The sequence below is a fragment of the Artemia franciscana genome, chromosome 16 (genome assembly GCF_032884065.1).
Source record: "Artemia franciscana chromosome 16, ASM3288406v1, whole genome shotgun sequence".
NCBI classification, from domain to species: Eukaryota; Metazoa; Arthropoda; class Branchiopoda; order Anostraca; family Artemiidae; genus Artemia; species Artemia franciscana.
In genome coordinates, this window is record NC_088878.1 from 9,927,637 (window position 1) to 9,941,903 (window position 14,267).

Here is a 14,267-nt window from a genome sequence, read left to right on the forward strand (position 1 = left end):
ACGTATCTAGAACTTGTGCTTATTCTTCCCACCAAGTTTCATCCCGATCTCTCCACTCTCAACGTTTTCCAAGATTTCTGTTTCCCTCCTCCAACCCCCTATGTCCCCTGATCCAATTCGTGCCGATCTGAGACATAAGATCCTTCTATATATCAAGTTCCATTAAGATCAGATCACCTATTCGTAAGATAAAATACCCCAATTTTCCCGTTTTCCAAGAATTCCGGTTTCCTCCTCCAACTCCCCCCAATGTCACAGGATCTGGTCGGCATTTAAAATTAGAGCTTTAAAGTACAAGGTCCTTCTAAATATCAAATTTCATTAAGATCTGGTCACCCTTTCGTAAGTTACAAATACCTCAATTTTCAAAATCCCCCCCCCCCCCAACTCCACTAGATAGAGCAGATCTGGTCCGGTGATGTCAGTCACGTATCTTAGACAGGTTTTTATTCTTCCCATCCAGTTTCATCCCGATCTCTCCGCTTTAAGTATTTTCTAAGATTTCCGCCCCCCCCATCTGCCCCCCCCCCAATGACGCTGGATCCTGTTGAGATTTAAAATAAGAGATCTGAGTTACGAGGTCCTTCTAAATATAAAGTTTCACGAAGATCCGATCACTCCTTCGTAAGTTAAAAATACGTCATTTTTTCTAATTTTTCAGAATTACCCCCCCCCCCCTCCCCAATAGAGCTGATCCATTCCAATTATGTAAATCACATATCTAAGACTTCCGCTTATTTTTTCCACCAAGTTTCATCCCGATCCCTCCAATCTAAGCGTTTTCCATGATTTTAGGTCCCCCCAAACTCCCCCCATTGTCACCAGATCCGGTCGGGATTTAAAAGAAGAGCTTTGAGACACGTTATCCTTCTAAATATCAAATTTCATTGAGATCCGATCACCCGTTCGTAAGTTATAAATACCTCATTTTTTCTAATTTTTCAGAATTAACCCCCCAACTACCCCAAAGAGAGCGGTTCCGTTCTGGTTATGTCAATCATGTATCTAGGACTTCTGCTTATTTTTTGCACCAAGTTTCATCCCGATCCCTCCACGCTAAGTGTTTTCCAAGATTTTCGGTTTCCCCCTCCCAACTCCCCCCCCCCCCCAATGTCACCAGATCCGGTCGGGATTTAAAATAACAGCTCTGAGACACGATATCCTTCCAAACATCAAATTTCATTAAGATCTGATTAACCGTTCGTAAGTTAAAAATACGTCAATTTTTCTATTTTTTCCGAATTAAAGGGCCCCCCATCCCCCCCCAGATGGTCAAATCGGGAAAACGACTATTTCTATTTTAATTTGGTCCGGTCTCTTTTAAGCCTGCCAAATTTCATCGTCCTAGCTTACCTGGAAGTGCCTAAAGTAGCAAAACCGGGACCGACAGAATTTGCAATTGCTATATGTCACTTGGTTTATACCAAGTGCCATAAAAACAAATAACCGTGGACTATCAGTTTAATTGACATATTAAATACAAAAAAAAGTTTTTTTAACTGAAAGTAAGGAGCGACATTAAAACTTAAAATGAACAGAAATTACTTCGTGTACGAAAGGGGCTGTACCTTCCTCAACGCCCCGCTCTTTACGCTAAAGTTTGACTCTTTCTCTCAATTCTACTTTATATAACAGTAAATAACTTTAGCGTAAAGAGCGGGACGTTGAGGAAGGAACAGCCCCTTTCGTACACGGAGTAATTTCTGTTGGTTCAAATTTTAATGTCGCTCCTTAATTTCAGTTAAAAAAAACTTTTTTTTGTTTTTTTTAATTTCTGAACGTTTTTGAATTAATGCATGTTTGATTTTGGCTCTCCGCAAATGAATAATTAAAACAAAATTTGCGTATAAATTTGTGTTTGCCAAATGGCTTTCTCTTGGTTTTGATCAGACGACTCTGAGAAAACGGGTGGGAGAGAAGGCCTAGTTGCCCTCCAATTTTTCTGTTACTTAAAAAGGCAACTAGAATTTTTAATTTTTAACGAACGTTTTTATTAGTAAAAAATAATTGTAACTTACAAATTAACTTACGTAACGAACTTCTATATTCGTATATTTTAATTATGCATATGATGGGGTTTTGCCCCCTCGTTAATACCTCGCTCTTTACATTAAATCTTTAATTTTGTCCCAATTCTTTAAGATTGACACCTGAATCACAAAGGCTGTAGAATAAATAGTTGAAATTACTAAAAATACTTTAGCGTAAAGAGCGAGGTATTTAGAAAGAGATGAACCCCCCATATGCGTAACAATCTCTGGTTGTTTTAACTTTTAATGCTGGTCCTTACTTTCAGTGGAAAAAACTTTTTCATAATTTTTTTTTTCATTGTTTTTTTTTAATAATGCTAGAAAATCCTGCGCCCCTTTCATGGAATTTCTCTTCTCCCATGACAAATTCCTCCAAGGGAAGATCCTCTCGCCTAGCCCCCTCCCTTCAACCCCCCCCCCACCCAAAAAATCCCCCAAAAAAGGTCTGTACACTTCCAAATAACCATTACTGTGTGTAAACACTGGTCAAAGTTTGAAACTTGCAGCCCCTCCCCCGGGGACTGTGGGGGAGTAAGTCAGCCCCAAATACATAGTTACTGGGTTTTTCGACTATGCTGAACAAAATGGCTATCTTAAAATTTTGATACGTTAACTTTGGGAAAAAATGAGCGAGGGAAGGGGCCTAGTTGCCCTCCAATTTTTTGGTCACTTAAAAAGGGCACTAGAACTTTTAATTTCCATTAGAATGAGCCCTCTTGCGACATTTTAGGACCACATGGTCGATAAGATCACCCCTGGAGAGAAAAAAACAAACAAACAAACAAATAAATAAAGACCCCGTGATTGGTCTTCTGGCAAAAAATACTAAGTTCCACATTTTTGCAGATAAAGGCTTGCAACTTATATAGCAGGGTTCTCTGATACGCTGAATCTGATGGTGTGATTTTCGTTAAGATCGTATGACTTTTAGGGGGCGTTTCCCTCTATTTTCCAAAACAAGGCAAATTTTCTCAGGCTCATAACTTTTGGGTAGTACGACTAAATTTGATGAAACTTATATATTTAAAATCAGCATAAAAATCCGATTCTTTTGATGTATCTATTAGCATCAAAATTCCGTTTTTAGAGTTTCGTTTACTATTGAGCCGGGTCACTCTTTACTACAGTTCGTAACCACGAACTGTTTGATACTGATATTTATTCCTTAAAGTTTTGATAATTTTTTAGTTATGAAAGTAAGAAAAAAGTGAAAACATTTAAATTTTATTTTGTTTTCAGTAAAGCGCAAATTATGTTATGATCTTGAGAAGACATGGGGGTTATCAGCCCTAATTATGTTAATTTCTACTCGTTTTGAGCGTGACTCAGCTATTTATTGTAATTCCTGTTCGTTTTGAGTTTCATTTATTTATTGATAGTACTTTATGGAAGTTTTACACCTCGGAGATTATTTGAATTAAATATTTCTGCTCATTTTTTATTAAATACAGCTCTTTTCTTTGAAAAACTTGTTTTTTGGGAAAAATTTTTTAAATTAATTTATGTTCGTTTTATTGACATAGTGTTTTCCATGGTTAAAAGTAATATTTATATCTTCTATAAGAATCAATAGTTTGGGTTGATATTTGTATTTTGCAGAAGCTTTTTCTACAATTTTTAATACAAATAAAACTTAATATCTTCCCAAAAGATTATATCTATGCTCTGTGACAACCTGGATACACTTACACTCTATTTATTTAAATTGTAAGAGCCGAAGTAGTAATAGTAGTAGCCCCAAAAGATTTAACTTAATACCCCCAGTTGTTCTCAATATATTGCTGAGGTGTCTTATTGGCAACCACACTGGTTGGCAACTTATTGGCAACACAATGTCTAAATGTTTAAAGCAACGTCTAGTTTTAAAGCATAATAGGTCATTTGTATAATTTTGGGGGGTTGATATGCCCAATATCCCTAAAGACATAGTTGCAGGACCGTTCCAATATGCTGAACAAAATGGCTGTGTCAAAATTTTGACTGATTGCGTTTAGAATAGGACACTAGATCTTTTAATTTTGGATCGAATTAGCTCATTTACAAGCTTCAATTATATTTCTAGAAAATTATAGAGTGGTACTACGTCTGATATTGCTTATATGCTCTTTTGAAAACCTGCATGCTTACAACTTTTCGTTTAAATGAAACTCCTCCTAAACTTTCCTAAAAAGTTTCACCTTAATACCTTAGCATCATTAGTTAAAATAAGTGTATTGGTAGCATTAAGAGTATACACATAATGCCTTCTGGCTAGTTCAAAATCTCCCGTAACTTACCCTTAAATGTCTAACTCAATAATATAAGTTGTTCTTCAGATATTGCTTCGTCACCTTTTTGAAACTCCACATGCTCATAGTTTGATTTGATTTATTTCAACATCTGCCTAAATATTCCCTAAAAGCTTCACCTTAATGCCCTTACATACGCAGTAGCAATAGTTACAACAGCGTTAGTAGCAGTATGTGCATAGCGACTTTGATTTCTTCAACATTTACCTTAACACACACTGAAATTTTCGGCTGAATACCAGAAACCATGTTTGAAGGATTTCTGATGCGTTTGCTTGACAATCTGTGTGGGCATAGTGTGTTTCGAATTAGTAACATACAGTTTCTATATATCCCACATGTTTTGTCCTAATATCCTTAATTTTAATAGCAATAGAGTTAACAGAAGTACCCTAAGCTTTAGTGGCAGTAGTAGTTATAATAGTAACAGTAGTAGCAGTATGAGTAGAAGCATGTAGCATAAGGATGCAAATATTTTCTTTTGGTTAGTTCAACATCCCTCACAACAGCCCTGTTATTTTCAACTTCACCCATTAAACTGTTCCTAAAATATTGCTGTTACACCCTTTTGAAAACCTGCATGCAGATGACGTGGTGTACTTCAGTTTAACCCCCTTCATTCAGTCTTGGAAGTTTCAGCTTAATACAATTATCCATCGCTGTGACATCGCTGGTATGTCCTTTTGATATGCTGTCGTAGTAGTAGTAGTAAATGCAGTAGTAACAGCAGTATTAGCAGTATTGTGCACATATTGCATTTTGGTGAGACGATTAATATTTATATTTATATCCTTCCCCTGTAAGCCTTCTTTGAAAGTTCCAACTAAATACTCAAATCAATTCTTGAGATATGCTATTTTGACAATTTGCATGCACAAAGCGACTTTTGATTTAGTTCGAATTTCCCCTCAGTACTGTAGATGGAGTAATCTGGTAGTAGTAGTGGTAGTAGTTGTAATAATATTGGTAGCAGGTGATCATGTCCCTTATCATTTCATTAATTTCCCAAATTATTACTCACACTTGTTCCTGTGTTACACACTTTTGACAATCCTATACAGCACTCCCCTCAACATTCTCTGAAAGGCTCGCCCTGAATGCCCTTCGTCTACTTGGAAAGAAAAGTTCAAATATGCATACCTTTCTCAATAACATATAGTATTTGTAAACAATGAATGAATACCAAATGAATTACCTACAAGGGCTTACAGCCCTTGTCCTGAGGACTGTGGGGAGGTTGACATCCCCAAAGACACAATTACTAGACCATTCAACAAGGTTTAAAAAAATTAATCTCTTAAAATTTTGATGGCATATGTTTTGAGGAATGATATGCTTAGGATTATTTAATGATATGATATAGGGAGGGGGCTGATTGCCCTGAATTCATTTTTGACTCTTAAAAAGCATAGGATTATTTAATGATATGATATAGGGAGGGGGCTGATTGCCCTAAATTCATTTTTGACTCTTAAAAAGGGCACTAAAACATCCGAATTACAAGCAAATGAGGTCCATCCAATCCAAAGCTTATACAACCAACTCTTCCATAAAAACCTTATACGCCCCAGGGCATAATCCTTGCCCAGGGACTCTGGGGGATTGTGTCCACCCTAAAGACATTGTTATATGCTATTTGGACAATTGGTAATAGAATGGCTATCTGACAGTTTCAATTGAATACGTTTCAGAAAAAGAAGATATCAGGGAGGAGGGGGGCTAGTTTTCCTCCATTATGTTTCAATCTTAAAGGAAACTAGAACTATACATTTCTAATCAAATGAACCTCTTCATAAGTTCAAACAACCCTTTCATAAAAAATTTATATGCCCAGAGACATAACTTATAACCCTTGCTCCTAGGAGATTCCGTCAATCCCAAAGGGCTTGTTATATGATCTTTGGACTATTTTTGAACAAATGGTTCATCATCAATATCAGAATTTCTATTGAATGCATTTGCTGAAAATACGACGTAGGTGGGGGGGGTGGATGCCCTATGATAACTTTGACTCATAAAAAGGGCACTAGAACATCTGATGTCCTGTCAAATGAGCCCATTCTCGAGTTTTTACAACCGCCCTTTCCATAAAAACCCTATATCCCCTTGGGGCATAACTTACAACCCATGCAATAAGGGTTGTAGGGGGGAGGGAGGACGCTGTCATTCACAAAGACATAATTTCCTGACTTGTCAACTATGCTGCACAAAATATTTATCTCAAAATTGTGATTTAGACGCGTTTTAGGAGCTTATAGGCGTGGGGGGATAGGGTCTGTTGCCCTTATATCACTTTTGACTAATATAAAGGGCACTAGAAGCGTAGAAAGGGCACTAGAACTTCTGACATCCCTTGTCCTGAGGGCTGTGGGAGTAGGGGGGGGGGGTGTCATCCTCAAAGACAAAATTTCCAGACTTCTCAACTACATTAAACAAAACGGATATCTCAAAGTTTTGATTGGATGTGTTTTGGGAAATGGTGGACATGGGAGGGGGGTAGTTGCCCTCCAATCACTTTCGACTATTAAAAGAGCACTAACCCTTATAATTTCCAATCAAATGAGCCTTTTTCGAAGTTTCTACAACAAAAAATGGCCATTATAAAACTTCTATCAGATACATTTCAGGAAAATACAAGGTGCATGGAGGGGGGGGGGGTCATCCACCTACGATCACTTTAAATCTTAAAAAGGGCACTAAAAATTATGATTACCAATCCAATGAGCCCCCTCTAAAGTTCCTACGACTACCTTTTCTATAAAAACCTTATGTGCCCTTGCCCTGAGGGCTGTAGGGGGTATGTTATCCTTAAAGACATAATTTCCGGACCTTATAACTACAATGAACAAAATGGATATCTCAAGATTTTTATTTGATGTGTTTGGAGAAATGATAGACATGAAAGGAGGGTTAGTTGCCCTCCAATCACTTTCAACTATAAAAAGGGCACTAGCCCTTTTAATTTCCAATCGAATCAGCCCTATTTAAAGTTTCTTCAACATACCTTTCGGTACGAAATGCCCTGGTCTAAGAAAAAATAATAATAAATAATAAATCGGGCCAACATCACTCTTTACTTGCTTATTGTGCTGCCTATGGTAAGAGACTTTATAACTGCAGAGTTTGTGGATACTCATCAAAACAAAAAGAGATACCTAGCAAAGAACCCTAGAATAGAAAGAAATAAAAGAAAAGAGAATCAAAGAATAGAGTACAAATTACATTCTAGCCTTCAGAGGTTTGAAGAGTGTAGCAGCTCAGGACTTGTTTGTAGCAATCTTTGTGTTTTTATGTTTCATTGATTCACTCTTGGTAATTTATCCTCATTTTAGTTTTTTGAAAAACTTTTTACAGTATTGGAAAACATTTTTTTAATTGATTTAGGCATGGTTATTTTGAGAATATTTGAAGTTCCTTTTAGCATTTTTTTTGCGTTGAGAATTAATGTTGAATTGCAGTTAAAATTTAAGGTGGATTTTTGCTCAGTCAAATTGTCAAAGCTGTATTTTTGTGCAATTTTTGTACAATAATTTCAATCTAAAATTCAGAGCAGATGAGAAGGGGACTTTCAATTGTAGAAAATTGGAAATCTGCAAAAATCTTGATCTTTTATGGGGCTGAAGCCATCCTAAGATGCTATCTTGTAGACAACCTTGGATGTAGACTATCTTGATCAAGCAGTTCATTAAAATAACCTTTTAATATTTTTTTTGCTTTAACTGTTAGTGTGTTAAAGTAAATGCATGTCTACATTATATACAAAAAGAGTTATAAAAGTTTCAAGTCAATCGAGTAAAAAGCCAATCGAGAAAAGTCAATCGTAATTCAAGTCAATCGAGAAAATTATACCAATTTTCAGGAGACTCATGCCACCTATAAAAAAAAAAACAGCTTTTATAAAGATAGATAGATAGATAAATTTATCGCCCATTCAAAAAACGGTACAAGGCCACAAACAGAGTAAATAAATAAACAAAAAGAAACAAAAACTTACGTACTGCATAAATACACAAAGACACCTAAGGACATATCACGATGGCAAGGTTACTAGACTCAATTGACATGCCTAGAAGGCTTGTTAACTCGGATAGAAAGCTTTCTATACATATTACGAAAAGGTAAAATAACCAACCAATCCATACCACAGTTATGCGCTGCACGTAATAGCTGAGCATGTATTCTGGAGTCAAATGCCCAACAGATATCATGATCTGACAGGAAAATGCACTCATTTAATGCATAAGCTTCTATAAGCAAATTAGCTAAAATATAATGGATGTACTGGCAACCAATACCTTTTTTAAAACCAAATTAGTTATCAGGAGTACAACATTTACTTGAAATATCATCAATGATGAGCATTCCCATCAGTTTACACAGAACAAGTGAAACAGCTATTGGATGATGAGACATGCAATCTGCTGGGGTTTTCCCCTTTTTTAACACAGGAGTAACAATGCTATTACTAAAAATATCAGGTACAAGACCAGTTTTAAAGATAATCTAAAACAAAAGCTCAAGATGACACAAAAGATAGTCACTTCCATATGTAAGGTGCAAACCAAAGAGTCCGCCAAGACCACACAATCGTTTTTTTTTAGCTTACAGATGGTGACAGTAAGATTTTTGATGGTGGATTTTTGAAATCAAGGTCCCCCTGGCCCAGGAATTTCTGGACATAAGTTTCAAGCCATTTGGGAATAAAAAGGGCTCTTTTTGCATTTTTGTATACCTTTTTTAAAACTGAGTTGTTTATCAGGAGTACAACATTTACTTAAAATATCATCAATGACGAGAATTCCCATCAGTTTACACAGAACAGGTGAAACAGTTATACAATGGTAAGACACGCATTCTGCCGGGGGTTTGCCCCTTTTTAACACAGGGGTAACAATGTTGTTACAAAAAATATCAGGCACAAGACCAGTTTAAAGATACAGCTAAATAAAAACGGCTTTTTGCATTTTTGTATACCTTTTTTAAAACCAAGTTGGTTATAAGGAGTACAAAATTTACTTGAAATATTATCAATAATGAGCATTTCCATCAGTTTACACAGAACATGTGAAACAGTTATAGGACGGTAAGACATGCAATCTGCCGGGGTTTTCCCTTTTTTAACACAGGAGTAACAATGCTGTTACAAAAAATATCAGGTACAAGATCAGTTTTAAAAATAATATAAAACAAAAGCTCAAGATGACACAAAAGATAGTCACTTCCATATGTAAAGTGCAAACCACAGAGTCCGCCTAGACCACACAACTGTTGTTTTTTTTTTTTTTTTTTTAGCTTACAGATGGTGACAGTAAGATTTTTGATATCAAGGTCCCCCTGGCCCAGGAACTTCTGGACATAAGTTTCATGCCATTTGGGAGTAAAAACGGCTCTTTTTACATTTTTGCATACCTTTTTTAAAACCAAGTTGGTTATCAGGAGTACAACATTTACTTGAAATATCCCATCAGTTTACACAGAACAGGGGAAACAGTTATTCGAGAGTCCACGACTGCTGAAGGAACTAAGCCCTGCTATTTCGTCAACAAATGCATCATTAACCATCTTGAGGCTAACTCACTCATCAGCAGCAGCCAGCATGGTTTTTGCTCTAAGAGATCAGTGGATACAAACCTTCTTGAGTCTTACAGTCTTGTAACTGACCTACTAGAAAAAGGAGTACCAGTGGATATAATCCTGCTGAATCTAGCCAAAGCTTTCAACAAAGTTTGTCACTGCTACCTCATTCACAGGCTATGCACCCTGGCTCTTAGTCCAAAAGTGATCAGTTGGATCAAGGATCTTCTGAGGGACAGAATGCAGCAAGTGAAAGTGACCACAGGACCAAACAGTCACACACTCTCTGATGAAGTCAAAGTCACCAGCGGGGTCCCCCAGGGCAGTGTCCTGGGCCCTACCCTGTTCAATATATGCATAAATGAGCTAGCCCTTATCACTAGTAACAAAACCACTCTTTATGCAGATAATTCAAAACTCATAGGTCCTGCCAATACCCCTTCTGCCCACCAATCTCTCCAAACTGATCTCAACCACATGTGCTCCTGGGTCAAAAGATGGTTGCTAGAATTCAATGCTGAAAAATGCAAGGTCATACACTTTGGACACAACAACCCCAAGCAACAACACCTAATGACCCAAAACCCTGGGAGTCACCACATACTGGAGCATGTTCAGGAGGAGAGAGACTTTGGAGTTATTGTAAACTCCCAGTTGAAATTCAGCTCCCACTCACAGAAGATCTCAGCCAATGCTAGCAGAGCCCTAGGCATCATTAAACACAGCATTACCAGCAAAAGTAGACATGTAATCACCAAGCTCTACAAAGGACCAGTAAGACCATGTTTGGAGGTGGGGACCATCCTGGCCACCCCTCAATTCAAAAAGGACAAGGTAGAGCTTGAGCAAATCCAATGAAGGGCCACTAAGCTGATTGCCGGTATGGAAAACAAGCCCTACAGTGAATGGCTGAGGGAACTCAACCTCCCCTCTTTAGTCTACAGGCGGAAATGTGGGGATACAATCCAGGCACACAAATTCCTCTCTACCAATCAAGAAAATGAGCTCCTGGAGATTGAACCCTCCCACATAACACAAGGACACCCAAAACAAATCTGCAAACTTCACGCAAGGACTGGAGCAAGATGCAGCTTCTTCTTGAACTGGATTGTGAACCTCTGGAACAATCTCAAGAACACTGTTTCTGCTGAATCAACAGATGTATTCAAATGCCATCAGGATGCTGAGTGGAGTGACAAACCATGGAGATTTGACTAGGATGCACCAGAATCTAATCAACCACGTAAGCAACTGTCATCACAAGGAGTGATTCAACAGGATCAAAAGTCCTTATTTCACTCCAAGCTGTGATTTAAGGTAATAACAAAAAAGATATGAAAATTCATCATAGGTCAGTGCCCTATAGAGGGAGGAGTGGTTACTTCAAAATATCTTCCCAAGACATGCTTTAATCTTTAAATCCATCCCTGAAAGTTTCATTTTCCTAGCCTAATCCCTTTCCAAGATAGCAAAAAGTAGCTTGTCAAGAAATTTACCATTATTCAATTTATAGGTGCATGGGTCCAAACAAGAGAGAGATATTTGCAAAATACATGGGCAATATATAATTTGGGCTATATATTTGCCAATGAGGGGGGGGGGATAAAATATGGGAGGGCTGTAGTCAAAATGTGTTAGCTAAAATAGGCCTAATTCTTCATATTGCAAAGTATGAATAGCTTTCTACACATGTTTCCTTCTCATGAGCCCTTACTATAGATCTTTGCTGCTAATTTTTATATTTAGGCTCAGCTAATTGGTTTTTAACTTTTTTTAATCTTATATCAAATAGTATAAACCCTAGGCCATAGGCAAGGTAAAAAGTTATATTTTGGGGCTCAAAATGGAACTTACACTATAAACAAATATTATATTTGGAAAGAGCAAAAAATCCATCAAGTGATATAGCTTAGCCTACTCACTTTCTTCTTAGTTAAATTATTTGACAAAGTTAAAATTTAGGCTACCTATTTAGCCTAAGGCCCTGGATTCATTCCTGTCAGTTTCATTCCCTTAAAGAAGCTATTGTTAATAGATGTATTTTGACTTTTGGAACATCTTTTCTCTCTTGTAAAACTACAGCAAACTCACTATTATGGAGTTATTATATATTTGCACATTAGGGGGGGGGGGTAGAGCATAGCATATATTAAGTACAGCAATGGTTAGTTTATGTATTTAATATATGTTATGCTTTACCCCCACCCCCCTGATGTGCAAATATATAGCCAAAATTTTTTTCTAAACTATTACAGATTCAAGTATCCAATCAACAAAAACAGAAATGATTGCAATTCTATATGTGTAAATACAGGATATTTGGGCTGGAATAACTCCATAATGGTGAGTTTGCAGTAGTTTTGAAAGAGAGAACAGATGTTCCAAAAGTCAAAATGCATCTATTAACAATAGTTTCATGACCCTAAACAATTGTTCAGGTAATAGGAACATTGACCAAACAAACTATTTTCTAATATAACAGGAAGCTCCTCAACTATAACTTTACAAATATTTATGAATTTTGTATCTTTGTGTAGACAATACATCAGATTGTATGTTCTTTTTCAGCTGGTAAACTAGCATAAAAACCAGTAAAATTCTAGTTAATTGATTTCTTGCTATCTCAGAAAGGGTTTAGGTTAGGAAAATGAAACTTTCAGGGATGAATCTACAAACTAAAGTATGTCCTGGGAAGGTATTTTGAAGCAACTACCTCTACTCCTTCTCCCTCTAGAGGCCCCTGACCTTTGACAATATGTATGTTATAAAAGTGAAACCTTGCAAAATAGATCTTCTGCTTAATTGAAGTACAACAAAATTGTTTTCAGCTTCATAACTTTGCTCAATTCCATTTTATAAGGTTTTAAAGATATGCAAATACATTTCCTAAATTTTGAAAAAAACATTGATATGGCTCAAATAACAGGAATTGTATTTTCAGAACTAAAGGCCAAGAAAAAGCAACTAGTAACTGAAAATTAAGGTAAAATGTTGTTTTGTTAAAATTTCAACCTGTCATGTAGGCCAATTTCAGGGCCCTCTAGAGGGAGAAGGAGTAGAGGTGGGTACTTTAAAATACCTTCCTGGGACATACTTTAGCCTGTAGACCCATCCCTGAAAGTTTCATTTTCCTAACCTAAACCTTTTCTGAGATAGCAAGAAGTCAATTAATTAGAATTTTACCCCTATCTCCCTCTAGAGGGCCCTGAAATTTGCCTACATGACAGGTCTATACCTGTTGAAATTTTGACAAAACAACATTTTACCTTAATTTTCAGTTACAAGTTGTTTTTTATCTGCCTTTAGTTCTGAATGTGTAAATCCTGTTATTTGAGTAAAATTTTGAGCCATAAAAATGTTTTTTTTTTCAAAGTTTAGGAAATGTATTTGCATATCTTTAAAGCCTTATAAATTAGGATTTAGTAATATGAAGCTGAAAAAATTTTGTTGTACTTCAATTAAGCAGAAGATCTATTTTGTAATGTTTCACTTTTATATCATACATATTTTTAAAGGTCAGGGCACTCTAGAGGGAGAAGGAGTGGGGGTAGTTGCTTCAAAGTATCTTCTGGGGACATACTTTAGTCTGTAGATTCATCCCTGAAAGTTTCATTTTCCTAACCTAAACCCTTTCTGAAATAGCAAAAAGTCAATTAAATAGAATTTTACCAAGATGGGTAGCCTACTTTAAAATACCTTCCCAGGACATACTTTAGCCTGTAGACCCATCCCTCAAAGTTTCATTTTCCTAACATAAACCCCTTCCAAGATAGCAAGAAGTCAATTAACTGGAATTTTACCAAATAGCCTACCTTCCCGGGACATACTATAGCCTGTAGACCCATCCCTGAAAGCCAATTAACTAGAATTTTACCTAAAAACCTTTAATTTACTTCGAGTTTCCTCAAATTGTAGCTTGGGTCAATCTAAAGTTGACTCTAATTTAATTAGGCCTAGCCTAGCAAGTCAACTGGGCTAGCTTTGCCTACCTGTATGACAGAACCAGCACCAACTGATTTTCTAATGTGTTCTGATAAATCAAGGCTACTAGAACTTTTGGCATTGTGTCTTCTACCAAATCCTAGAGACGAAGTAGAATGAAAGTCATAAGAAGATGAGCGATTGTGACTTTTGACTCGCCTCATTTTTTATTTCAAAGTGCTTTGCTCTTAAATGTGTGCGCTGCCAGTGTTTTTTCGAAAAGCTATGAGATTCAGCGATTCAGCCGGTATATTTTACCGAAAAAAAAACAGAAATAGAAAAAAGCATGAACCTTGCCGTCATGACTTTTCATGACCGAGTCGGCCAAATAAAAACAGATTTTTTTACTGGGTGTGGAGGGCCGGATTGATTACGTGCAGGGCTCGACTGAATT

General features: G+C 36.7%; 1 protein-coding gene across 3 annotated transcripts in view; it reads right to left on the bottom strand.

The window, feature by feature from the left end:
* LOC136037043 (run domain Beclin-1-interacting and cysteine-rich domain-containing protein-like) overlaps nucleotides 1-14,060 on the bottom strand; it is a 126,059-nt gene extending 111,999 nt beyond the window's left edge. For 2 of the 3 annotated variants that reach the window (XR_010619855.1, XM_065719461.1), the window contains exon 1: nucleotides 13,882-14,042. Coding sequence is in view for 2 of the 3 variants with exons in the window: in XM_065719461.1 (XP_065575533.1) it covers nucleotides 13,882-14,037 (156 nt within the window). In the remaining variant the exon portion in view is untranslated. Of the gene's footprint in view, nucleotides 1-13,881 lie in introns of all 3 variants that reach the window. The other variant, XM_065719460.1, reaches the window with a different exon arrangement.
* Between the last annotated feature and the right edge of the window lie 207 nt (nucleotides 14,061-14,267).